This window comes from Protopterus annectens, chromosome 6.part1, assembly GCF_019279795.1.
Source record: "Protopterus annectens isolate FY-2018-M chromosome 6.part1, PAN1.0, whole genome shotgun sequence".
Classification (NCBI taxonomy): Eukaryota; Metazoa; Chordata; order Ceratodontiformes; family Protopteridae; genus Protopterus; species Protopterus annectens.
Genome location: NC_056738.1, coordinates 204,086,176 through 204,108,253, shown reverse-complemented (window position 1 = coordinate 204,108,253; position 22,078 = coordinate 204,086,176). Strand labels below are relative to the sequence as shown.

The 22,078-nt window shown below is 38.6% G+C and overlaps 1 protein-coding gene across 3 annotated transcripts in view; it reads right to left on the bottom strand.

Annotated features, from left to right (window-relative positions):
• The window catches only part of LOC122805478 (5'-3' exonuclease PLD3-like), a 697,284-nt gene that overhangs the window by 7,984 nt on the left and 667,222 nt on the right, over positions 1 to 22,078 (bottom strand). For all 3 annotated transcript variants that reach the window (XM_044075664.1, XM_044075665.1, XM_044075666.1), the window contains one exon: positions 3,199 to 3,364. In XM_044075664.1, coding sequence (XP_043931599.1) covers positions 3,199 to 3,364 — 166 coding nt within the window. The remainder of the gene's footprint in view (positions 1 to 3,198; positions 3,365 to 22,078) is intronic.

Sequence of the window (22,078 nt, the reverse complement as noted above, 5' to 3'; positions counted from 1 at the left end):
CCAAAGAACAAAGTCCAGCACAGAAATAGTTATGAGACACAAACAGAAAAGAACATATGAAAAGTCAACTTCCAAGAGAGAAAAGACAAGAAAATGTCTGGTTGAGGGGAAAAAAAATCAACTTCTCACTACATACACGAAAAAATGGATTAAGTTAGAACAGTATCATCTGTAGACTCCCATCCCTTGATGAAGAAATGTATTCATATGTATATATCTAAAAACCTAACAGAATATAACGCACCAAAAATATATGGTACTTAGTGATTATAGAGGATGTTACACTGGTAATGTATTGCAATTTTAGTAGTAACTGAGCTGGAAAACTATTATCACAATGCTTAAAAAAGTGACAGTTGTAAAACCATATGTGCCTTGCAGAAGACAATACTACTGTATTTTTGAAACAAACTGGTGATGAGCTGCATGTGGCTGATGCTGGGAATTAATTGTCTCTCTGTGAATACTATTTAAACAGGGACAATGTTTAGGATCCAGAAATAATGAAGATGCTGACATTGTCAAGGTGTTATGGTTAATGCACTTTTTCAGTGTTGTGTGGATGGCTGGAACATTAACTCTGGACTGGTAAACTAGACTACCTGTTCCCATTTTCAGAAATGGGGACAAGAGGGTGTCTTCCAATTACAGATATATCACCCCTCAAGCCTCCTTGGGAAAGCATAAGCCAGGATGCTAGAAAGGCAATATGGATTCCATCCTAGCCATGTGACAGTATATTAGCTCTGCTCTTGCACAGATACTGGAGGGGACATAATGCTTGCATGTCTTTTGGAGAAGGGCTGAGACCAGTCAGCCTGAAAAGTCTTATGGAAAGTCCTAAAATAGTATGTGATGCCAAAGGCATTGTCATGTGTCTTTCAGTCCATGTATTTGAGCACTGTGCGTTATATCAGGGTACAGCCCAGAACTGTAACAGTAACATTTTACTTGTTAAAATACATATATTTGTAAGGATAAACTGACCAAACAGAAATAGGAGGTCAGAAAACTAAACTGTTATGAACAGATAACATGAGCTGTTTCTTCTCCTTTATTTAGCTGTTTTCAGCATACCCTTTAAAATCAAATATATGTACATTTTAACTAGAATAAACATCCAGTGGAGGAACAGGGACACAGTGGTGGGCATCTACATTATTAGACGATCTACTGTCATTCCTGCCTCACACGGATCTACTGTCTTCATCACAACTGATGCCTCCCATCATGTGGAAATGTATTACTGGGTAGAGTAACAAGCGCTATGTAACAAATAAACCAAATAAAGTATTATAGTAATGAAACCATGCAGCACAAATCTGCTTTAGTTCTGAAGTGACAAACCAATCTGCAATTTATGAACGTGCATACAGAGGCCTGTGTTCCAGTTTCTGAGGTATCCTTAGCTGGAACACTTCTGAAAAAGGCAGCTGAACTGGCACTTTAGTCCCCCCACTAATCACTCATCACTGCAAAGAACCCAGTCTCCTGGAATGATACCAAGTTATAAAGTGGTAGGGGCAAGTAATACAATTCTCTGTGAGCAGCAGTGATAGCTTTTGAATCCATCCATACCCATGTGTAACCTGAATGCCAGTATGGGGAGGACTGGCACCCTAAGGTATGGGAGGCTATATAAGTACTGCAGAAAACTGTTTAAAGTAAGTATGGGCAAGTGGAGTTGGGGACTTAGAGATGAGACACTACACAGTCACTTACAGATGAGACACTACACAGTCACTTACAGATGAGACACTACACAGTCACAAGTGACAACCTGGACCCAGGGAAAAAATATTCAGGAATTGTGGGACCTGTCTATGGCATCACTGAAGCCACACTTTCTAAGCTCTCTCATCATTGCTTTTTTCCTGAACAGGAATATCCATGTCTACACCACAGAGAACAGGAAAAGGAAGAGCTAACTACTGACCACATTTTCAGCTGGAAATGTTCATAGACTAGAAGTCAGTATCTCTTTCTCTTGACAAAATAGCAACTCTTTTATTTCTAATCTTTTTGAAAAAGTGGGTAATGCACTGGGGCTAGTGACACAGCAAAGACATAGTAAGGAAGAAAAACATCTATCTAAAGGTAGTACAAGAAAATGAAATAATTTAACTACTGAAGCTGACCCAACGTTTGAGGTCAGCACAGAAGAGGCAGGGCATTAAGTTCTTTACCATCCTCCTCTAGTCATACCTCTCAACCTCCAAACATTAAAAAAATCATAGCACTGACTTTTTTTTCGTAGCTTTTGTGAAAAAGCACTTTCCTATTTTTCACAGTCTAGGGTCTTTATATACTAAATCCTATGTAGTCAGTGGTAGTAAATCTTTATTAAACAAATGAACTAAGTGCATATATTCTACCACACAGGTCTGATTTTGTGAAAAGCATCATAAATCTAGGAGGAGCAAAGCTAAATCTGAGGGCCAAAAATCATAGTGATGGCTAAATTATGGCAATTAAGAGGCATGCCTCTAGGCACTATAAATGACTGCCATCCCAGTTAGAAGAAGCTTTTCATATACTGGAGAGGCAAGAGCAGACAATCAGATACACATTCCCAACCCATGCAGCCTGAAGGTAGCTATAAGCACACCTATTCCTCAACTGTATGCAAAAGGCTTCAAAATAATAACGGGAAGATGGTATCACACTTTCTGGTTATCAGCTTCCATTATTTCAGATGAATGGACACAGTATAGATCACTCTTTTACTAGAGGACACAGTTAACTTGGTTCTATAGTTTAGAAAGGCCACGTTTGTATTCGGTATACTTCCAAACACCCCAAAAATTTCAAAGAAATGACTATGCATCCTTGATTAAAGAGTTCAGAAGCAGCATCCAGCAGTGCCAGTCTTTAGTACAGTGAATTGCATGTCCTTCACTTGCCAAACAGTGAGGATCAAGTTTACTTCCATGGATTTTAAAATGCACTTATTTCCACCTAACAATTTCTAACATACCTAATTATTTAAACTGGTAATTGCAACAAGTTGTATGATGTATGTTGTGTAATGTGAAAAAGTACTGTTGCCCCAATATAAAAGACTGTGATGACTTTTGAAGAGTATTGCATGCTGAGAGAGCGCCAATTACCCAGTTAACACCTTAAGACTGAAAATGATAGCATAAATATAAACCACCATTCTTATATTAAAAAGGAGAAAAATGTATTCTCGTATACCACTTTGATGTTACAGTGCAGTGGATTTCTGTTTAGAATGCTGAGTGACTGAAGAAAGATGAACATCTTCTTGTATGAATGTATCCAACAACTTATGAGGAGTCGGACTTCCACATTTCTTCCACATGCTGCAGCTCTCAGCTCTTCATCAATAACTGGCCAGTACCTGCAATGATATTGATAAAAACAAAATTAAATTTGACCTTCAGCAAACAACTCAGACTGGTTTGTACAACATTTTATTAAGAATCATGGCATCTGCTTAGGTTAGCGATGCTACTGTAACTGGCCAGTACCAATAATAATAACAACAACAATAATAATAATAATAACAGAGATATGTGATTTGTTCTTCAACAGAGAGTTTAAACTGGGGTTTCTGTAACCTTTTACATGCTGGCCAGAAAAAATCATAGCATACTGCTTAGGTACTGATGCTGCTGGATGTTTTTTTCTTGGGCACTGTACATCATGTTATTAGGCGTACATACTGGGGTACAATAAATAGATGGACAGTTGCAGGAAGATATTTTAGTAAAGGCTGGATGATGGATACTTTATAGTCTGAACTCCTACATCTACCTAGACATGAAGGAGAAGAAATTAAAACTGAACTGCCTTTACTTTCATAACCATCCAGGTATGAAAGCATTAAGGCTAAGCTCACTGAATCACTAGAATAGAGTTAAGCTGTAGTTACAGACAAGCCTATGAATCCCTGAGTTTCCAAGCAGGGTACATTAGGACAAGAAGTCGAACAGTAACCCAGTTCTGTAAAGCCTCACAAAACTTTTTTTCTGAGAAATGTATCTAGTTAAAAGCTGAGAATTTTTTTCCCTTCAGGACCTGATGAGTTATGGTCAAGTTCTAAGTGGCTGACAGATGAAATCTGCCTGGAAAGTCTTGTTTTAGATTGACAGCTGCATCTACAAGAGCATGGGGAGTTGCTGCTGGAACTGTGTCTTTGCGTCTGTAAATAGATGTTTGCAATAGATTTTAAATTGCATGAACAAAATAAAAAAATGAATACTCAGTTACATTGTTCACAACCAACTTTAAAGAAAATTGAGCAGTGTACAAACTTTCTAAGAAAAGAGCTGCCTGTTTCTGGTTTTCAAAACTGTTTGTTGGTTATACACTAGCAGACAAATCCGTGTCTTACTGGAACTTTATTTTAGGTAGCCAAGTTTTGAAAGGCATATAATTCCTTTTATTTGTCAACTAATATAATTGTGTTTGAATTGCTTGAACCATTTGCTCATAGAAACCCTGGTAAGAAACTAACTGATCTCAACTCATTTGTGTTGTATACTACTAAATATTACTTTTAGTAGAAACAAAGAAATGTTTTCTAATTATGAGACTCCCAAGTATTTCATAACCCAGACAGGCCTAAATATGCAACAATATACTTATTCTGTCATCTCCACTATGAATATGTTCAGTAAACAATAATTACAATAAAAGTGACATTTTTGTATGAAGAGAATGCTGTCTGACATTCTTGGCTAAAATAATGGTTAATATATGTAATGCCACTTTCACGATTACCTACACCTATAGAGTTTGTCCTGGCACTAGACTGATAACTATCATTCAATGAATCAAGAAAAAGCTACAAGTATAGCAAATGAAGTGCTATCTAAAACAAAGACAACACCTTTCAACTGCAGAAGTGGCAGCCTGTATAAAAATAACAGGCACTATAATAACAAATGATTGTTTAAATACAGAATTAGACTTTCACTCACTTCAATTCATGAAGTATGATCCAGTGCTAGAAGAATTATGTGTGGCAGAAACAAGTTCCATTTAACTGCTTTCCTGAAGGTAAAGCTCAGATATGGCGTTATGAAGAAGGTTCACAGGCATAAACTGGGAAGAACAGTTTTAACTGCTGTCTGAAGAAAACTAGATAAAGAGAACGTAAGTGGCATGATTTGAGACTGAGGGAAACCAACACCAGAATGAAAAGTTTTGTTCATAGATTCATGGATTTGGTGGACAACCTTAAGAACTACTGCTGACTGGGGAGCTTGATCCATGATGGAGCATGAGGGTGACCACATCATTATCTAGGTCCTTCTTGAAAAAACATATTGCTGGGCTAAGTTTAACTGACAGGGACAGTTTATTTCACATGCTGGTAGGTTTTGAGATATGAAGCCATCACATTTCAATGTATGGCTAATACTAGTTTTTATTAAGGCTGAGTGCCTTCTTGTGTTCAGGTCACCAAACAGTGAGGGGTATTCTAAGCAAAAGGCTTCAGACAATAACAGGTCTTTTAATGCTTTCTCTGTAGGGAATATTTCTCACCTGTGAAGGTGATAAAACCAGAGAGAAGAGAGAGATGCTGTCAACTCTGGTTATAAGACTAGCCTCAACACCCATTATGAAGAGATTATGTGTTGTCTCCAACTTCTCTAGATGGCATATAAGAAAATTACAAAATATGACAGTGTGCCTGATAATTGATTGGATGAGAACTGTAAACAAGTGACAATTATCTTCCTGCCACAGCACTCCCACTGAGAATCAGGTGGGCAACTCCATATTCTTTCCAGACAGCAACAGCTATATGGGTATCATATAAAATATCATCGTCCATTAAGACTTAATGGTCTTTTATCGTTTTGTCAGCTCTTAGTTGTTGTCCATCAAAACTGAATAAATCTGGTGAAGTTTGACAAATGCCAGTATGCTGCATTTTTTTTTTTTTTTACAATGAAGGATGGACAATTGACCCATTTGTCCCCATTACCAGGGTGAGAGTCAACCTGCAGGTGCCATAATTCAGACAGTCATCAGGGTGTTCATGCCCCCCCCCCTTAGGACTTCCCTGCATGCTTTTTGAGTACTTATGACCTTTCCCTCCCCCCAGGACAGGTGAGAAGGCCAAAGTCTCACACTTCTCTCCCTCCCTGTCTGGTTCCTCCACTGCCATGGCTGGTAACTAAACATCAGTTGCCTGTCCCAGTCAGGGCTCCATCACTCTCATCTCAAATTTAACTATGCTGCATTTTCTTATTAAGAGAGAAGTTACTGTCTTGCAGTACTGTTTTACGAGTGGATCATGCAACTGTATTACAAAGCTTACAGTCATCTACTTCTTTACTAAACTAAATTTTCTTCCGATATGGAGCCCTGTGGTAAACAATTGGTCACACAAGCAAGTCAGACAGAAGGTCCCACTAGGACCTGTATTCTGACAGTTGACTTCTCTGCCCACTATATACTCATTTACATTTAATTTATATAGTTTAACAACAACACTGATGTATGGTATAGCATTAAAAATCCATAACAAATTCTGGGCAGGCTTTAAATGCTGTAAGGCCTTCATCTAATGCAATGCTATGGTCCTCAAAAATATAATACACAAATTAAAAGCCCATGTTGGTGAAGGTCAAGGAGAAGCCAATCCCCAGGATCCCTATGAACTCATGCTATTATTATTCATAGATCAACTCTGCAGACTACAAACACATGTTAAACTTAAAGGCCTATAGTTGTCAGGATCTGGAGGTAACCCCATTCTATACATTTGGACCCCTACAGCTTGTTGCCAGTATCCAGGGTTGGGTGCTATTATTAGATGTCTGTTAAAGATCACTGTTTTAACATGACTGTACATGGATATATGAAAGCAGCAGCCTGGAAAATTTTTCCAAACTCAGGAAGTTAATATTTTTGATTTTGTTTAAGGCTGCCATTATCATATCCTCTATAATGTACAGTGCATTGCTCCCTGTATCCACTGCAGTTTTTTTGTATATTTTTCAGTATTTTAAATTGTTACAAAACATGCCAGCCAAAATAGAAAGTTGTTTATGTTTAGAGAAGACCTTGTTGTGTACCATGTGAGGATGCTATACTCTTGATTTCAAGTTCCCTGTTGTAATTATAATATGCCTTGTTACTGCTCTCCATCCTTTTAACAAGGGCCAGGATTCATAATTATTGTCTACATATACAGAACAGGAACACAATCACTGTACGTTTGAAAAGCTCTTTTAATTCTGGTACCTCGGCCTTCGCCTTCTCCTGGAATACAATTTACAAAATCAAACAACACCCTTTTTATATTGCATCTAATTGAATTATTGGTGCACCATCCCTTTTTCCATAATTAAATTCCCTTCTTTATTGACACAAACAAGTAACTGGCATCTGAAAACTTCTGAAAAAACATTTTTTGACTTCACTCATTTACATTGTTTCTGACTTCATTAAATATGTATAAACACATTTCACATGAATATATTTACATTCATAAATAAATATCTTTATATAAATAATGCTGATGGATCATCACAATTATAAATGTTTTTAAAACAAACATTATTGTTGTTGCATTATACATTTTAAATATGTTTTTACTAAATTCCTCCAACAACATCACTTCTGAGAGATATGTGGAAAAAATATGTGGAAAAAATGTATATATGGATTTAAACTTCCATGTTCATTCCATTTGGAAACAAGGTTTTATAATTAAGAATAAACCTAGATTCCATTTGTAACACTATTTCTGTCACCTCATTGGGTGCACATTCAACTCAACCAGTCAATTTGGCATCCATGTGGAAAGAAAGGGAAGAAAAGATGGCAACCAATGACCCATGGGAGAGTGTTGCCATCGACTTTTCTGAGAGGTATGTGGAACTTGAGAGAGCCTTGATAAAGGAAGTTACAACCTTCTATGACTTGAAGCTGCTTGAAAAATACATCAGCACAAATGTTACACCTAGGGGTATGAGAGTTGAGCGATTACCTGCTTTTGAATTTTCTGAGGACGAGGCTGATTTGTCCTCAGAATGGAAAGACATATCTTTAAAATGGATTTTGGAGCATTGAAGGAGTGGAGGTGCTGTATTTGTAATTATTGTCTACACTCTTGTAAGGCTAGTTTATTGTTCAAACCACATACCACGACCCTGTGTAATTCACAAATGGACTCATACACAATGGCGTAAGGACATACATAACTGCACTCCACAGTATAGTCTGCAAGTCACAAACATATGACTTGCTGACTGAACAGCAGAGCATCAAATGATGACCAAATAATCATGAAGCGATACTCAGTATAAAATAACTTTAAAAACGGATCTCCATTAATTTTGTTTTCAGTACACATCTATTTATTTAAAATAGATTCAGTCACACATTCCATTCTGCTGAACAGTGCACAGCCTGAAAACAACATCCAGTATATCACCTTTGCACAGTGATAAGGTTAGGCTCCCATCAGTAGCAGCGGTAGGTCCACTGAATCCCTTAGCATATATGTTAATGTAATGTCCTTTACAGGCATAATCAATGAGATGAAAATACTTCTGAATTGCTCTTGCCCATAGTTTTTAGGCTAGATTTATTCTGACAGCTGGAATTATTTCTGAAGCACGAATAGAAACTGTGTCCCAGTTGCACAAGTTATTGGTTTTATTGCTCTATCATAGGGGGTTTACCTTTAAACTTCCCCAGATGTTTGAGATTTTGGATATAACAGTTCATAACACAACAGCCCTTTATCTTATCATATCCAGTTTTATGGGGACTAAGAATAGTCTCATTTTTGTAATCTTATTTACAGTAATTTCCATTAGAAAATTAAAAAATATATATTGATTTATTTAGCTTTACTCACCCACAATCTTAATATGAAACACAGGTCTAGATTCCTAGAATTGCTATTAGTGTTGAGTCTGTCCTGATTCTAAAAGACTTGTTCTCAGTGTTGTGTGACCTCCTTCAGTGTAAGGCCCATCTATAAAGAGGCTTACACAAGAGACCAGATTCCAAAAGACCTGCTGTCAGCTCTCAGTGTAAGCGGACACTTTCACTGAGAGCAAGCCCTTTGGAATTGGGCCCATAGTATTTGTGTTAGGATGAAATAAAAGAGTATACAACTTCTGAAGGGGAAAATAATGAGTCCATATTTGTTATGATTTTTTAAACATCATTATTAACTTCACATAGTACACAGAGAAATTGATACTCGTACAGTTATAAATAAAGCAAACAAAGCATTATATAGAATTTTTTGCTTTTCATACAACATACCTATATGACCTGTTTCTTAACAGATATCAACATTACTCAGACTGCTAAATTCCTGCCTTCCGTGAAATTTCACCTCTCCTACTGAACATTATTCTGCATGAATAGTTCCCACAGGTTCCATTTATTTCTGTGTAGTTTGCCCCTTTCCTTTAAGTACATATCAAAGGTGTTATTAGCCTTAGTACGTGCTTTGAACATTTTTTTTCTAAATGTTTCCTAATTACATGTTATTTGAGTATTTACAATTTACACGTTAGTGGGTCCAGTCAATAATAGCACAGTTAAAGTGATATTTTTGAAATGGAAACCTTGTAATAAATTTCACGTACAGTTGTTGAGAAGGATAAAGATGTGGTATGGCATCATCCTAAAAAACTCTAGGGAGGAAATCAGATTGTAAAGCCCCTTGAACAGCTTTGTGTGGTATGAATGGTCTGCAAAAGGATGATCTCCCTACTCTTCAGTAGCTCAGCCTTTGTCTACTGAGCAGTGAGGGCTTACTCAGCTACATATAAATCCAGTAGTCTTTTGGCATGGCCTTTACTACTTAGGCCTTTGCACATTCCAGTACATTGTTCTCCAAAGATCCTTGCATAGTATAGTGAGCAGCGACTGAAATGCTTCCTAAGTACTCAAGATCAGTGCAGAGCAATTTACAAAATGTATAAGAGTATGCAACAATTAGCTGCTTTGCAACTTTACATTCCAGTGGAAGAATCTGAGCAAAGCAAAGTGGCGCAGCTTCACCCTACTCAGACTGCCAATCCAGCTAAACAGTGCAGTGTGCGTGTGTAAATAATGGGACAGTGTATATGAAGTTAGTGAGACTGCATGTGCGTGTGAACTTATTAAGGATCCAACCCAGTTTAGTCAAGGGCAAGTCATGCCTAATGAAACTGGTGAACTTCTTTGAGAGGGTCAAGAATGCAATAAAGGAGGGTAAAATGGTGCATACTACCTACCTTCATCTGATGAAGGCATTCGACACAGCACCGCACTTACGCATTGTAGAAAAGCTCACTAAATTAGGTATAAACCATATTTCACCCACTGGATAGCCAACTCGCTCACTGATAGGACCCAAGACGTTAGGCAAGGGGAATCTGCCTCTACAAAGAGCTGGGTCACTAGCAGAGTCTCTCAGGGTAATGTGCTGCGTTTGCTCCTTTTTGGCATCTACTTCTCAGACATCAAGACAAATGTCAAGGGCCTCTGCCTGACCAAGTTTGCAGATGACTGCAAGCTAGAAGCTGTCCTATAATGCCCCAAAGATACTAATATCCTCCAAGAAGGACTAATGCAGATAAATGACTGGTGTCAGAGCCATGGTTTAAAATCCAGTGCCAGGAAATACATAACAGTGCCCTTTGGAAAGTTGGCTACCCCAGGAAACCACTTCATTGATAATACACCCCTGAGAGTAGACCCAGTAGTCTGTGATTTGGGGATGTATGCAGACAATAACCTTGCTTTTAACCAATATGTACCAAGGCGACCTCTGCTTAACATACAAGGCCATGTCAAACCCAGAGCTGTTGGACATGCTACACTTCCAGAAATCCCAATCCCTCAGAGCTACACGCTCCCGGGATCTAAATCTTATCACAATAAACGAAACATTGCTGGAGGGATAGGTTGACCCATAGACTCCCCACACTCTGGAACAGACTGCCCAGACTCTGGAACAGGCTGCCCACACATGTCAAGCAGAGCACCTCTTTGGCCCTCTTCAAAAGGAACCTTGATGACTGGATGGGAGAAAGGAAATTCACCCCGGGGATCACGTCAGCCACCCTGCTAGACAGGGGTCCAGGGAAGTAAATAGTGTGGGAAGAAATAGCCAGAGAATTATTATGGCTAGGCTTGTATAGGCCCTAGGGCCGATAGCCTAGTACCAACCTATGAACCTATGAAGATTGACCCACTTTAGAAATTGAAGTACATGCTGTACATTACATGCTGCTTGATTGTACATTGCACTGTGCTTGTTCACTGGAATGTATATATACATTTTTCTATGTAGTTAGTCTGAACTATTCTATTTTTGCTTACATTTCTGTATTTTTTGTTAGTGAAATGTTTTGTATTTCACCCGGGCTGAGCCTGAAGTTGGTTTATATTGATCAGTACACTATCCCGGTAAACAAAAATAAATAAGTAAATGTATGTCTTGGGACTGATTAAATTGATTTAGTCTATTAAAGTCCATCAATGATCTTCAATTACATCACTGTTTTACTAATTTACTTTTCTAAATGATGGAAGAAAGTTAACCTACAATTAGTGTATATTTATCCTTAATTCTAACATTCATAACTCGTGAACATTTTATCCACTTACATAGTAAGCTAAAGTACTACGACCTTGGATGGGGGTATCCTAAAATGAATTAATATCTCTTTGCTTTACATTAGTTATGTAGTTGAAATTATATTATATGGTTAAAATTTCTAAGGACCTAGTCATGTTGGTGCTTTTAGATTTACATTTTTGAATGTGGAGGTCTGTGACATTAACTCCATCTCTGATGATGAATAAAGTGAAATTGCCCATTAAAGGAATATAATTGATGAAAGGTATGGCTGAGCTGCCACCTGGTAATATGCGTATGGCAGTCTTACTGTTTACCTAAAATTTTCTTAATTGTGCAGCAGCCTAGTAATAAATCTAATGAGTTCAGTTATATATATATATATATATATATATATATATATATATATTTTTTTAAGGATGCAAGTAAAGTTCTCTAGGGAAAGGCAAATTAGGAAGCTTACATAATTGTCTTTACCGACTGAGCAGTAAGGGGTTTTATGCAGCAATGTACTATTGAATGGATGTTAGGAAGGATGTAGTTTATGCTCACATTTTATATTAAAAAAAATATATACTATTAATGATTCAGTTGCCGATTACCTGGGAAGGGGCTCATTTATCTAGTTGGAAAATTTTTGATGTTTATTCCATCCAGCCAAAAGTAAATGCTAGCTCTATTTTGTGAAATACAACTTGTATTACTATGTTTGTATATAGTTTACGAGTCGGTTTAAAAAGAGGTTTAGTCAATTTCTCTGTTAAAGTATTTTTACTTTGGGAGATAGGCTAATGAACATTTCTATCATGCTTTCAATGGAAAAAAGTTTTTTTTAATGGTATAGCTTGGATATAACACAAGGGACTAGAAATATTTATAAAAGATGCAAGATGAGGCAGGGGAAATGGTGTAGCTTATCAGGAACCAAATTGTTTCACAGAATATGAGATTACTGTATTGGAATGTCAATGGATTAGTAGATAGATTCAAATGTGAAAGACTTTTGAGGTATAACTGAAAAATGTCCAGTGCAGATAGCATTACTCCAAGAGAAGCATCTCTATCAGAGGGAGAGTCAAAGTTTCACAAAAAAGACAAAAATATATGTTTACCATTCAAGCCTAGAGGGTGAAAGAAAGAGAGTAATGATTCCAGTAAACAAAAACTTAGAATTTTCAGTGGATGAAGAATTTGTAGATACGTTTGAAAGATATATAACATTAAAAGGGTACTGGAAGTTAGGGTCTTAACTATAGGAAGGATGTATTTGCCTCCCAAAAAGATTCATGAAGTCAAGCAAATCTTTGGGCAGGTGGTGGCGCTGCAGCATGGAGTAACCACACTAGCAGGAGACTGTAATTAGTTAGCTGCAACAAAGCTGTGCCAGCAGGATCTAGACAAAAATCTGTACAGGTGGAGGGTACATATTTAGCACATTTTTTGCTGCTTCATGGTTTGGTAGATTTGGCAAAAGTGCTTACTTGTGATCAAGAATTTACTGTTTTTTTTTTTCAGATGGATACAACATTTGGGTTAAATTAGACAGATGGTATTTATTCCAGGAGCATTTCCACGTAGTGGAATTGTTAATTACACACCCTATAACAATATCTGACCATGCCCTCACACACTGCTAAAACTTGAAACAGATCAGGAAGGCTTTAGAAAGGATTAAATAGCTACAGATTCAGAAAGATCATATGAATAAGGAGAAGAAAGACGCACAGCTGCAGAAAGCTAACCAAAATACAATAGATTATATAGAGAGCCTTAATCCCTTTAGGACTGTTGCTTTGAAGCAACACTTTTTTCACTACTGCCCTAAACTTAATAAATAATTAACATAGAGATGGAGGCAACAAGAGGCTGAAAGATCAGTTTCAATGCTTAGAGATCTAGACACTGGAAAGTTAGCTGGGGGATCACAGAAAATTAGAGACAAACGACTGCATCACAATGATATGGATATAGAACAGCAGCTGATACTATCTAAACTTATTTAACAAGTCTGGACCTGTCACAATTAATGGGAGAACAGCAGAAAACTCTAATGACAGAGAAATCAGGGATACATTTAGTCTGTAATTCTGCATCAGAAGCTGGGCAAAACTTCGGAATTCGATGGTATCCTGGTTGAAATATGGAAGCACTACAAATAAATATAAGATCTTGACAGTTTGGCATAAACTATTCAATGCTGTATTAAAAGGAGCAAAGGCCCCTGAATACTAGAAGCATGCATTTTTAATAGCAATTCTGAAAGAGCGTAAGGCTCTCCCTGATCCTAGGGCTTACAGATCCATCTCAATTTTAAGTCATGACTATAAGATCTTCGTGACTATAATGGCAAAAGGGTAGTGCCTATTGTTACCAAACTAATAGGCTGGAATCAATGTGGTTTGTAGAAGGAAGAATAACATCTGACAACATAAATAAAACTACCATGATACAACAGGATGATGTAAATCAGAACAGGCCCCTAATATTGGTTTCTTTTGATGTGGAAAAAGCCTTTGATAATGGTAAGCTGGGGATTTCTTAGGCAGGTTTTAAAGCAATTTGGATTCCCTAAGGCATGGAGAAAATTTGTTTTTGGTGTAGATCAGGACCACATCAGCAATCATCAAATGTGCAGGGTGTACATCGCTACTTACTGCTATGTCTGGGGGAACTAGACAAGGTTGTCACTAGCTCATATGTAGATCATAATTACTGGGTTATTAATGGGGAGATGAGCAAAAAAGAAGATTGCAGTGTTCATTGCTAATATGATTACCTATCTAGGAGACCCAAAGGGCGACATACACCATCTCTTTAGCGAAATTCATTCATCTAGAGAACTTTTGGGTTGCAGCATAATCGAAAGGAAAGCCAAGGTACTAGTGACAAATTATGTACAGAGCTTTGATATGATACATTAGTTTTTTTTTTTTTTTGGGGGGGGGGGGTCATCAAATATTAAAATATTTGGGGTATGGATCACACAGAATGTGTCACTGGCTGCCAAGGAGATGCAGGAGGAGACAATGGGGAAAATAAAGTCTTATCTTAGGAAATGCAAGAAAATTTTCCTTGATGAAGAAGGAAATTAATTTGGTTCCACTTATACTGTATGTGCTGCATTTCTGCTTTTATACACCTGGTTGGGATTTATGGAAGAATTTGAAGAAAGTTGAAAGACTTTTTCTGGTAGGGTAAAAGACAGAGCATAAAGTGGGAAACATCGACTCTCCCAGTTTAAAGAGGGGTCTTGGATATAACTGACTTAGAACAATACTACGCAGCAATACAATTGAAAAAGATTCTACAACTGCAGTCGCCAAGCTACTGGGCCACAATGAAAATATTATCGGAGAATTTGGGAATAAAATAATTCAAATCAGGACAAGATGAAATTGTGGAGATGCATTGAACCCCCCCCCCCCCCCCCAGGATTTAAATGTAATAATGGGGCCATATCAGTAAATGTCTCATTTAAGTGCTTAATTTGACCTCAGTCAAATCTTGGACTGGTGCACTTTTGCCTACAGACTTCAAATTAAAATATGGTCAGGGCAGATCAGGAATGAGGGCATCAGATTTAAGGAGAATGAAGAATAAGCAGCCTAGATATTGGGAAGAGTTAGGACAGGAGAAGACTGGAGACAGATGTAAGAAGAGTTTAAACTTTTGAACAGGGACTATTTTGACTATATAAGACTAGTTTTGGAATTACGAGAGAGAAAAAGAGCCTGTCTGCTCAAGAAAAGAAGTCTGCTATCATACTGTTAATGATGGTAAAATCAAGAAGACATCATGCTAGTATAAAAAAAATATTAGATCATACAAGACCTTCATGGAAAACACTAACAAATCAGATATGCTGACAAAACATCAGTGAAGATGGAAGGAAAAACATTTTTTATCCCGCGTTATGCTACCAAATACAGTTGTTTCAAAATATCTGCATGAAAGAGTCTCCACAAATACTTTTACACATCAAGTAAACTAAAGAAACTGTTTTCTACAGTGTCATGTAGCTATCGGAGATGCAGTGAAAAGGAATTAGGTACTTGAGCACATACTTTCTGGGAATGTAAAGGCTTAGAAAAGTTTAAAAATGGGTTGGAGAGTTTGGTAAATAGGATCGGTGAAGGCAAAGTAACCTTAATGAAAGAAGTTTACTGTCTTACCTGGGCAGGAGGTAAATGAGTGAGACAAACTAAGTGCTACTAGCACTAGAAATGACTGTAGCAAAGAAAGTGATTACTAAACTCTGGAAGTAAAAGGAAATTCCAATGATGGAAGAAGTTATAAGACTAATGAATGAGATCAAAAATATAGAAATGGGGAAAGACCTGAATGTAAGAAATCATGAATCAGGAATAAATGGAACCTTTAAGATAACTTCAAGATATTTATTTAGTAGAGCACAACAGGATCATAACCTTGAGCTAATGTGAACATGGGATAGCCAGTCATCTATTTTCTTGTAAAGAGTTCTGTGTTTTTTTCCTCTATTTATTGCTTGACCTATAAAGACTGATGACAAAGATTGTGAGATTAGGGCATCTCACTTCCTAAACAGGGTCAAGCAATAGAAAATGGGGAAATAGTTCAACGTGCCTAGAATAAGTCCATTTCGTATGCCATAGGAAAATATTGCTGATATTTGTAGTTATAGTTCTAAAAGGATGGTTGCTTGAATGGATCTCTACTTGTTAAATTCATACTTTAAAATGTTCATTGTAATTCTTGACAGTGCACCATGCAAGAGGACTGCAAAACATGATGTAATAGTATTATTGGTTTTCCAATACAGTCTTGTGCAATAACAGTTAACAGCAACCTTTCTAAACTCATATGTAATATCAAAATTCTCCTTTAGTTTTGGTTAAGCCCTTTGCAGTTGTTTCTCTTCTTCTTCTATGCGATTCTCCTTATTCTGCAATGCTTTTGTCAACTGTTTTAAATAATCCTACTACTTTGTTCCCATCTCTCTTATTTCTACCCTGTTTTAAACTAAATTTTTCTTTTATCCAACTCGCTAGCTATCCCTTATGAAGAAATGTCTATCTTACCCAATAATTCTCAGACAATTTCCACTACCCATTCCTCAAATTCCTCTCTTTTTAACAGGTTAAGTAGTAAAATGCCATTCTCTCATTTTTATCTCATGATCCTGCATCTTTATATTAGTATTTTTATGGGGGAATGATATGAAATGGATATTGGATATTTGTTAAAGCTTTCAATTAAATGCACATGCTCTCCATCCAGTTTAACCCAGTTCTTATACCTTGGGGATTAATATGTAAATTCAGTCTAAGCTCCTCCCTGGACTACACGAAAAGAGACATGGAGGAACTCTCGGATTATGTGGCCCAGGGGTTGGGAGGGTGGCCTAATGGTTAAGGTGTTTGCCTTACAAACACAAGGTGCAGGGTTTGAGTCTCACAAGGGATAACTGGCTAGGCTTAAAATGGCTCGCAAGGGCAGTTAGCTTAGTACTAATCTACTAATCTATGAACCTATGAACCTATGACCCTAGCCCTGAGCAGCATCCTACTATCACCCAGAATGATACCGCAGTACAAGCAGAAAATGATTGACTTCAACAACTGGCTAAGTTTCTGGTGTCATTCTATGGGAATCAAGTATCTGTCTGCTTGGGATGACATGATTGACAGACTTCGATGCTTTGCCAGAGATGGCCTGCATCTGTCACACCTGGGTTTCCAGATGCGGGATAAGGCTCTTGCCACCCTATAGTGCCTTTTTTAGGCAATGTTCCAAAGACCAAATTACCACTGTAACAGCTATAAATAAATGCAATCTTAGGGTCATGCTGCTCAGTGCTAAAAGTCTAAATTTCAAGATGCACCTGCTCAAAGCATTCCTTAAAATGCAGAACATCGACATTTGTGCTGTAACGGAGACCTGGTTTAAAGCAGCAGAAAGCACCCCTGCGCTACCAGGCTACAACTCATTCCACGCCTTTTGGCCCCAGAATATGGATCGAAGCTCCAAAGGCAGTGGTGTCTCCATAGTCATAAAGGATATGAACACCTCCAGACTAGTAGCCCAGCATAACGCATATGAGATACTTCAGGTACAACTAACATTGGGTAAGATGGTGATTCAGGTCAGTCTGCTATAGGTCCCCAACCATGTCCCAAGACTCTCACTCCATGTTCCTAAGCACCCTGGAAACTATTAGGGTTCAACCCAATTCTCTCATACTAGGTGACTTCAACTACCCCTGTCCATCAACTGGGAAAACTATTCATGCACCAATACACTGGCCCAACGCTTCCAGCAATTCATCAATTCCAATGCCCTGGACCAGCTCATTCTTAGCCCACTAGAGGAAGCAACATCCTTGACCTGGTTATTACTAACATGGGCAACTGTTGCTCTACACTAATAGTCAATTCTTCCCTGGTTAGATCCGACCACAAACTAATCACCATGGAAATCCACATTTCACCAACAAACCCCCCCCCCCAAGGAAACCACCATGAAAAACTTCTCCAAAGCTGACTTTGGGCTCCTAAAAACAGAGGTGGCTAACTTCACGGCACCTACGTCAATGGAAAATAGATGCATGACTGCCAAATCATACACCAGTGCACTGTACGAACATGTACATAAATGCATGGAACTAGCCATAACCAACAGAACCAAGACACTCTCCACCAAAAAAAGAAGCCAATATAGTGGTCCCATGCAATTAATAAACTCTACAACAGAAGGTAGAAACTACTGCAGAAAAAGGTGAAGTCCCAAGACTGGAAAAACTCCCTTATTAGCCTCAACAAAATGGTGAGATCCTTCATCAAAACCTCTAAAGCCAGCTATAAAGGCAGAGTTGCGGCAGACACTAAAAACAACCACAAAGCCTTCTATAGTTATATCAAGAATCTCCATGACAATAACCAGGTTTGGTCTGAGTTACTGCACAAGGGTACCTCCTGTACTGAGCCAACAGATATTGCCAACAAACCGTCCATCAGATTCAGTGACAACTTTACCCCTTTCCCCCCCAAAGAATGAATCAGAATACCGGAGGAATGCCAGGCACCCAGCATTACTGCAGCACAGGTTAAAGCTGCATTGACCAAGGCCAAGAATACAGCTTCCATGGGACCCGACAATATCACTGGATGTGTTCTACATGAACTACAAAGTGAACTGGCACCACATCTGTGTGCCCTGTTCAATCACAGCCTCACCCTCAGGCTTTGTCCCCACCAAATGGCGCACTGCTACAATCATCCCTCTCCATAAAGGGAGAGCGACTACAGACCCTGGGTATTATTGCTCCATTAGCCTGACGAGACTGATATATAAGGCTATGTGGAGTGCATAATCATGGACCTAATTAACAAGGATACAGAGAATCTCCAAACTCTAGATCCCATGCAATTTGGTTTTATTAAAGGTAGATCATGCCTGCTCAACCTGGTTGACTTCTTTGAGTCAGTTACCAGAGCTGTGGATGAGGCCAAGGCAGTTCATACAGCCTACCTCGATCTGGCCACGTCTTTGATACCATTCCCCACTAAGGAATTATTGATAAACTCACCAAACTAGGCATCAACCCTTATATCACTAGGTGGGTTGCAAACTGGCTCAAAGATAGAATCCACAGTGTGAAAGTAGTGGACTCCAAGTCAGACTGCCGACCGGTAATGAGTGGAGTCCCACAGGGATCACTCCTGGGTCCTCTCCTGTTTGGCATCTACTTCTCAGAAGTCCAGGCCAACACGGAGGGGCTCTGGCTGACCAAGTTCACAGATGACTGCAAGCTGGGAGCCATTATTAACTCCCCAAGTGATGTAGACATCCTACAGAAAGGCTTCACTGAGACCAATGACTGGTGTCGAAACCATAGCCTTAAGCTTAATGTCAAAAAATGCATCATCATCCCCTTTGGGAAAAACTCAGTTCCCACTAATTACCACATCGATGGGAGCCCACTGAATAATGAAGGCGTTATAAGAGATCTGGGGACACAGGTTGACAGTAAACTCTCCTTCAACCACCACATTGCCACTGTGGTCAGAAAGTCCTTTTGTGTGGCACATCTCATTACCAAGGGTTTTGCATCCAGGAAGAAAGAGGTCATCATCTCTCTCTACTCTTCCCTCATTGGGCCAATCATCGAGTATAATGCCCAATTTGGCATGTACCTCACTAGACACATGCAACAGCTGGAAAGGCCACAAAAGTACCTCACGAAGAGGATCCTAGGCCTTAAACACATGTCCTACGTGGACAGACTCAAAAAACTCCAGCTATCCTCTGTCTCATATCGTCTAGTAAAAGACAATCACTGCTAGACTTACAAAGCCATGTCAGACCCAGGTCTGTTAGAAATGCTACATCTAAAGAAATCCCAATCCCTCCACACCACAAGCTCCAGAGACCTCAACCTCATTACCACAATCAACAGAACATGCTGGAGGGACATGTTCATAACCCAGAGAATGCCCATGCTCTGGAATAGACTTTCCATACATGTAAAGAAGAGCACCTCATTGGCCCTCTTCAAGAGAAATCTTGATGAGTGGATAGGAAATAGAAAGTTCACCCCGGGGATCACTCCAGTGGCTCTACTTGATAGAGGCACTGGGAACTAACATTGGGAGGCATGATGGCAAGGCACGTCTATGGGCTAGGCTTGTAAGTGCTCCAGGGCCATTAGCCTAGTACACACCTATGAACCTATGAACATATTCTATGCCAACTATTTTCACATATTTCTTCAGAAGTCTACCCTCTTTTGTTATATTTTCCTCTTAGGCCCCCCCCCCCCTTATACAGTTTCACTGTTACAAATCATGTTTCAGCCTCGACCTATAAATAATATTCCCTGCAGAAAACTGATTATTTCTCCAAAAATTCTGTTTAGCTCCATAATAGCAGTTTTAGGGGGAATGTAAAAACACTATGAAGCAATTCTCCTTCCCTGCTAGTAACAGGTTACTATCACAAATCTACCATTCCTTTCCCCACCTCTTCTCTTACTATTACAATGCTTCTAATAGTCATTATTATTACTCCCCTTTTCATTTGTCCCCTATATTCTGCTGAGTGGCCACTTTGAAATCCTTTACTTTTAAAATTCATATGCTTGTTTCTACCCAAATGTCTCTCCTGCAACACTGCTAAACAATGTTCTTAATGCAATTCAATACTTTTTGCTTTTTATCTAAATTTCTAAGACCATTTATATTCCATGATAATATGGACAGAATAGCCATTATAATATACAGCTATTGCTCTCAGCTACTATATATGACAGTTCTTTTAAATGTAGATTTTTAATGATTAGCTTACATGCACACACTGTTTGGCAGACTGATCTCTTCTGCAGTTGCTTCTTTTCATCTGCTAAGAGTAGACCCTGTGGTAAGGGACTTGGGAACTCATGTTAACAGTAACCTCAACTTTGATCACTGCATGTCTATTGTAGTGAGAAATTCCTTCTATATGACACAACTTATATGTAAGGGCATGGCATCCAGATCTAAGGAGATTATAGTCCCACTATACCTAGCCATCACTACAACAATAATAGGAGTACAATGCATCCTTCAGCATGTACCTGACCAGGCATTTGCAACAGCTGCACTGGCCACAGGGGTTCCTCACTGAAAGAGTACAGGGTCCAATGCAGACTGCCTCAAAACCCTGCCCTTGTACTCAGTCTTCTATAGACTAGTGAGGGAGGATCTTTGTCTAACCTACACAAGGCATTCTATAATCCAGCCCTGTTGAATCTACTACATATCCACAAAACAAACAGTACTAGAATTACTCAATCTAAGGATCTAAACTCATCTGTGACACAAGTAAAACATGTTGGATGGACAGGTATGCCTCAAAGATTACCCCTTCTCTGCAGCAGACTCCCCATTCAGGTTAAACAGAGCTCTTCCCTAAGCAAACACAATTTGGACCAATGGATGGGAAATTGCAAATTCACCCCTGGCTTGTTGCCTGTGTCCATTATGAACAGAGGCAGCTAGTGGGTGCCCTAAGATGCAGACATACACAAAAGCCATTCTAGTCCTTGGGCATAAGTAGGAAAATTGAGGGCATGAATGGATAGGCTTAAAAGGCTCTAGGACCATAACCCTAGTAATCTCCTATGATCCTTATGATCTGAACCCACGTCATATTTCTGAAGACTTCTTGATTCAAAGAACTAAATAGATTTCAGAACCTCCATCCTCTTTTAATTTACAGGAAACACACAAAACTATGTACATTTTCAAAACATGAAGTTTACTCCCACCAGATAGGAGCAGTTGCCCCAAATAGATGGATGCACCAACAAGCATCACCTATTCTAAAAATAAGGTTACCAGTGCTAAAACATGTTACAGTCTGTATTCACACTAAAACTGATCACTGTTTGATCTTTTATAATCTTTATTCTCCTTCCAGATGTGAAGATCAGCTTACACACATTCAGTAAACATTAAGTTTTAGAATGAACAAAAACTGTAC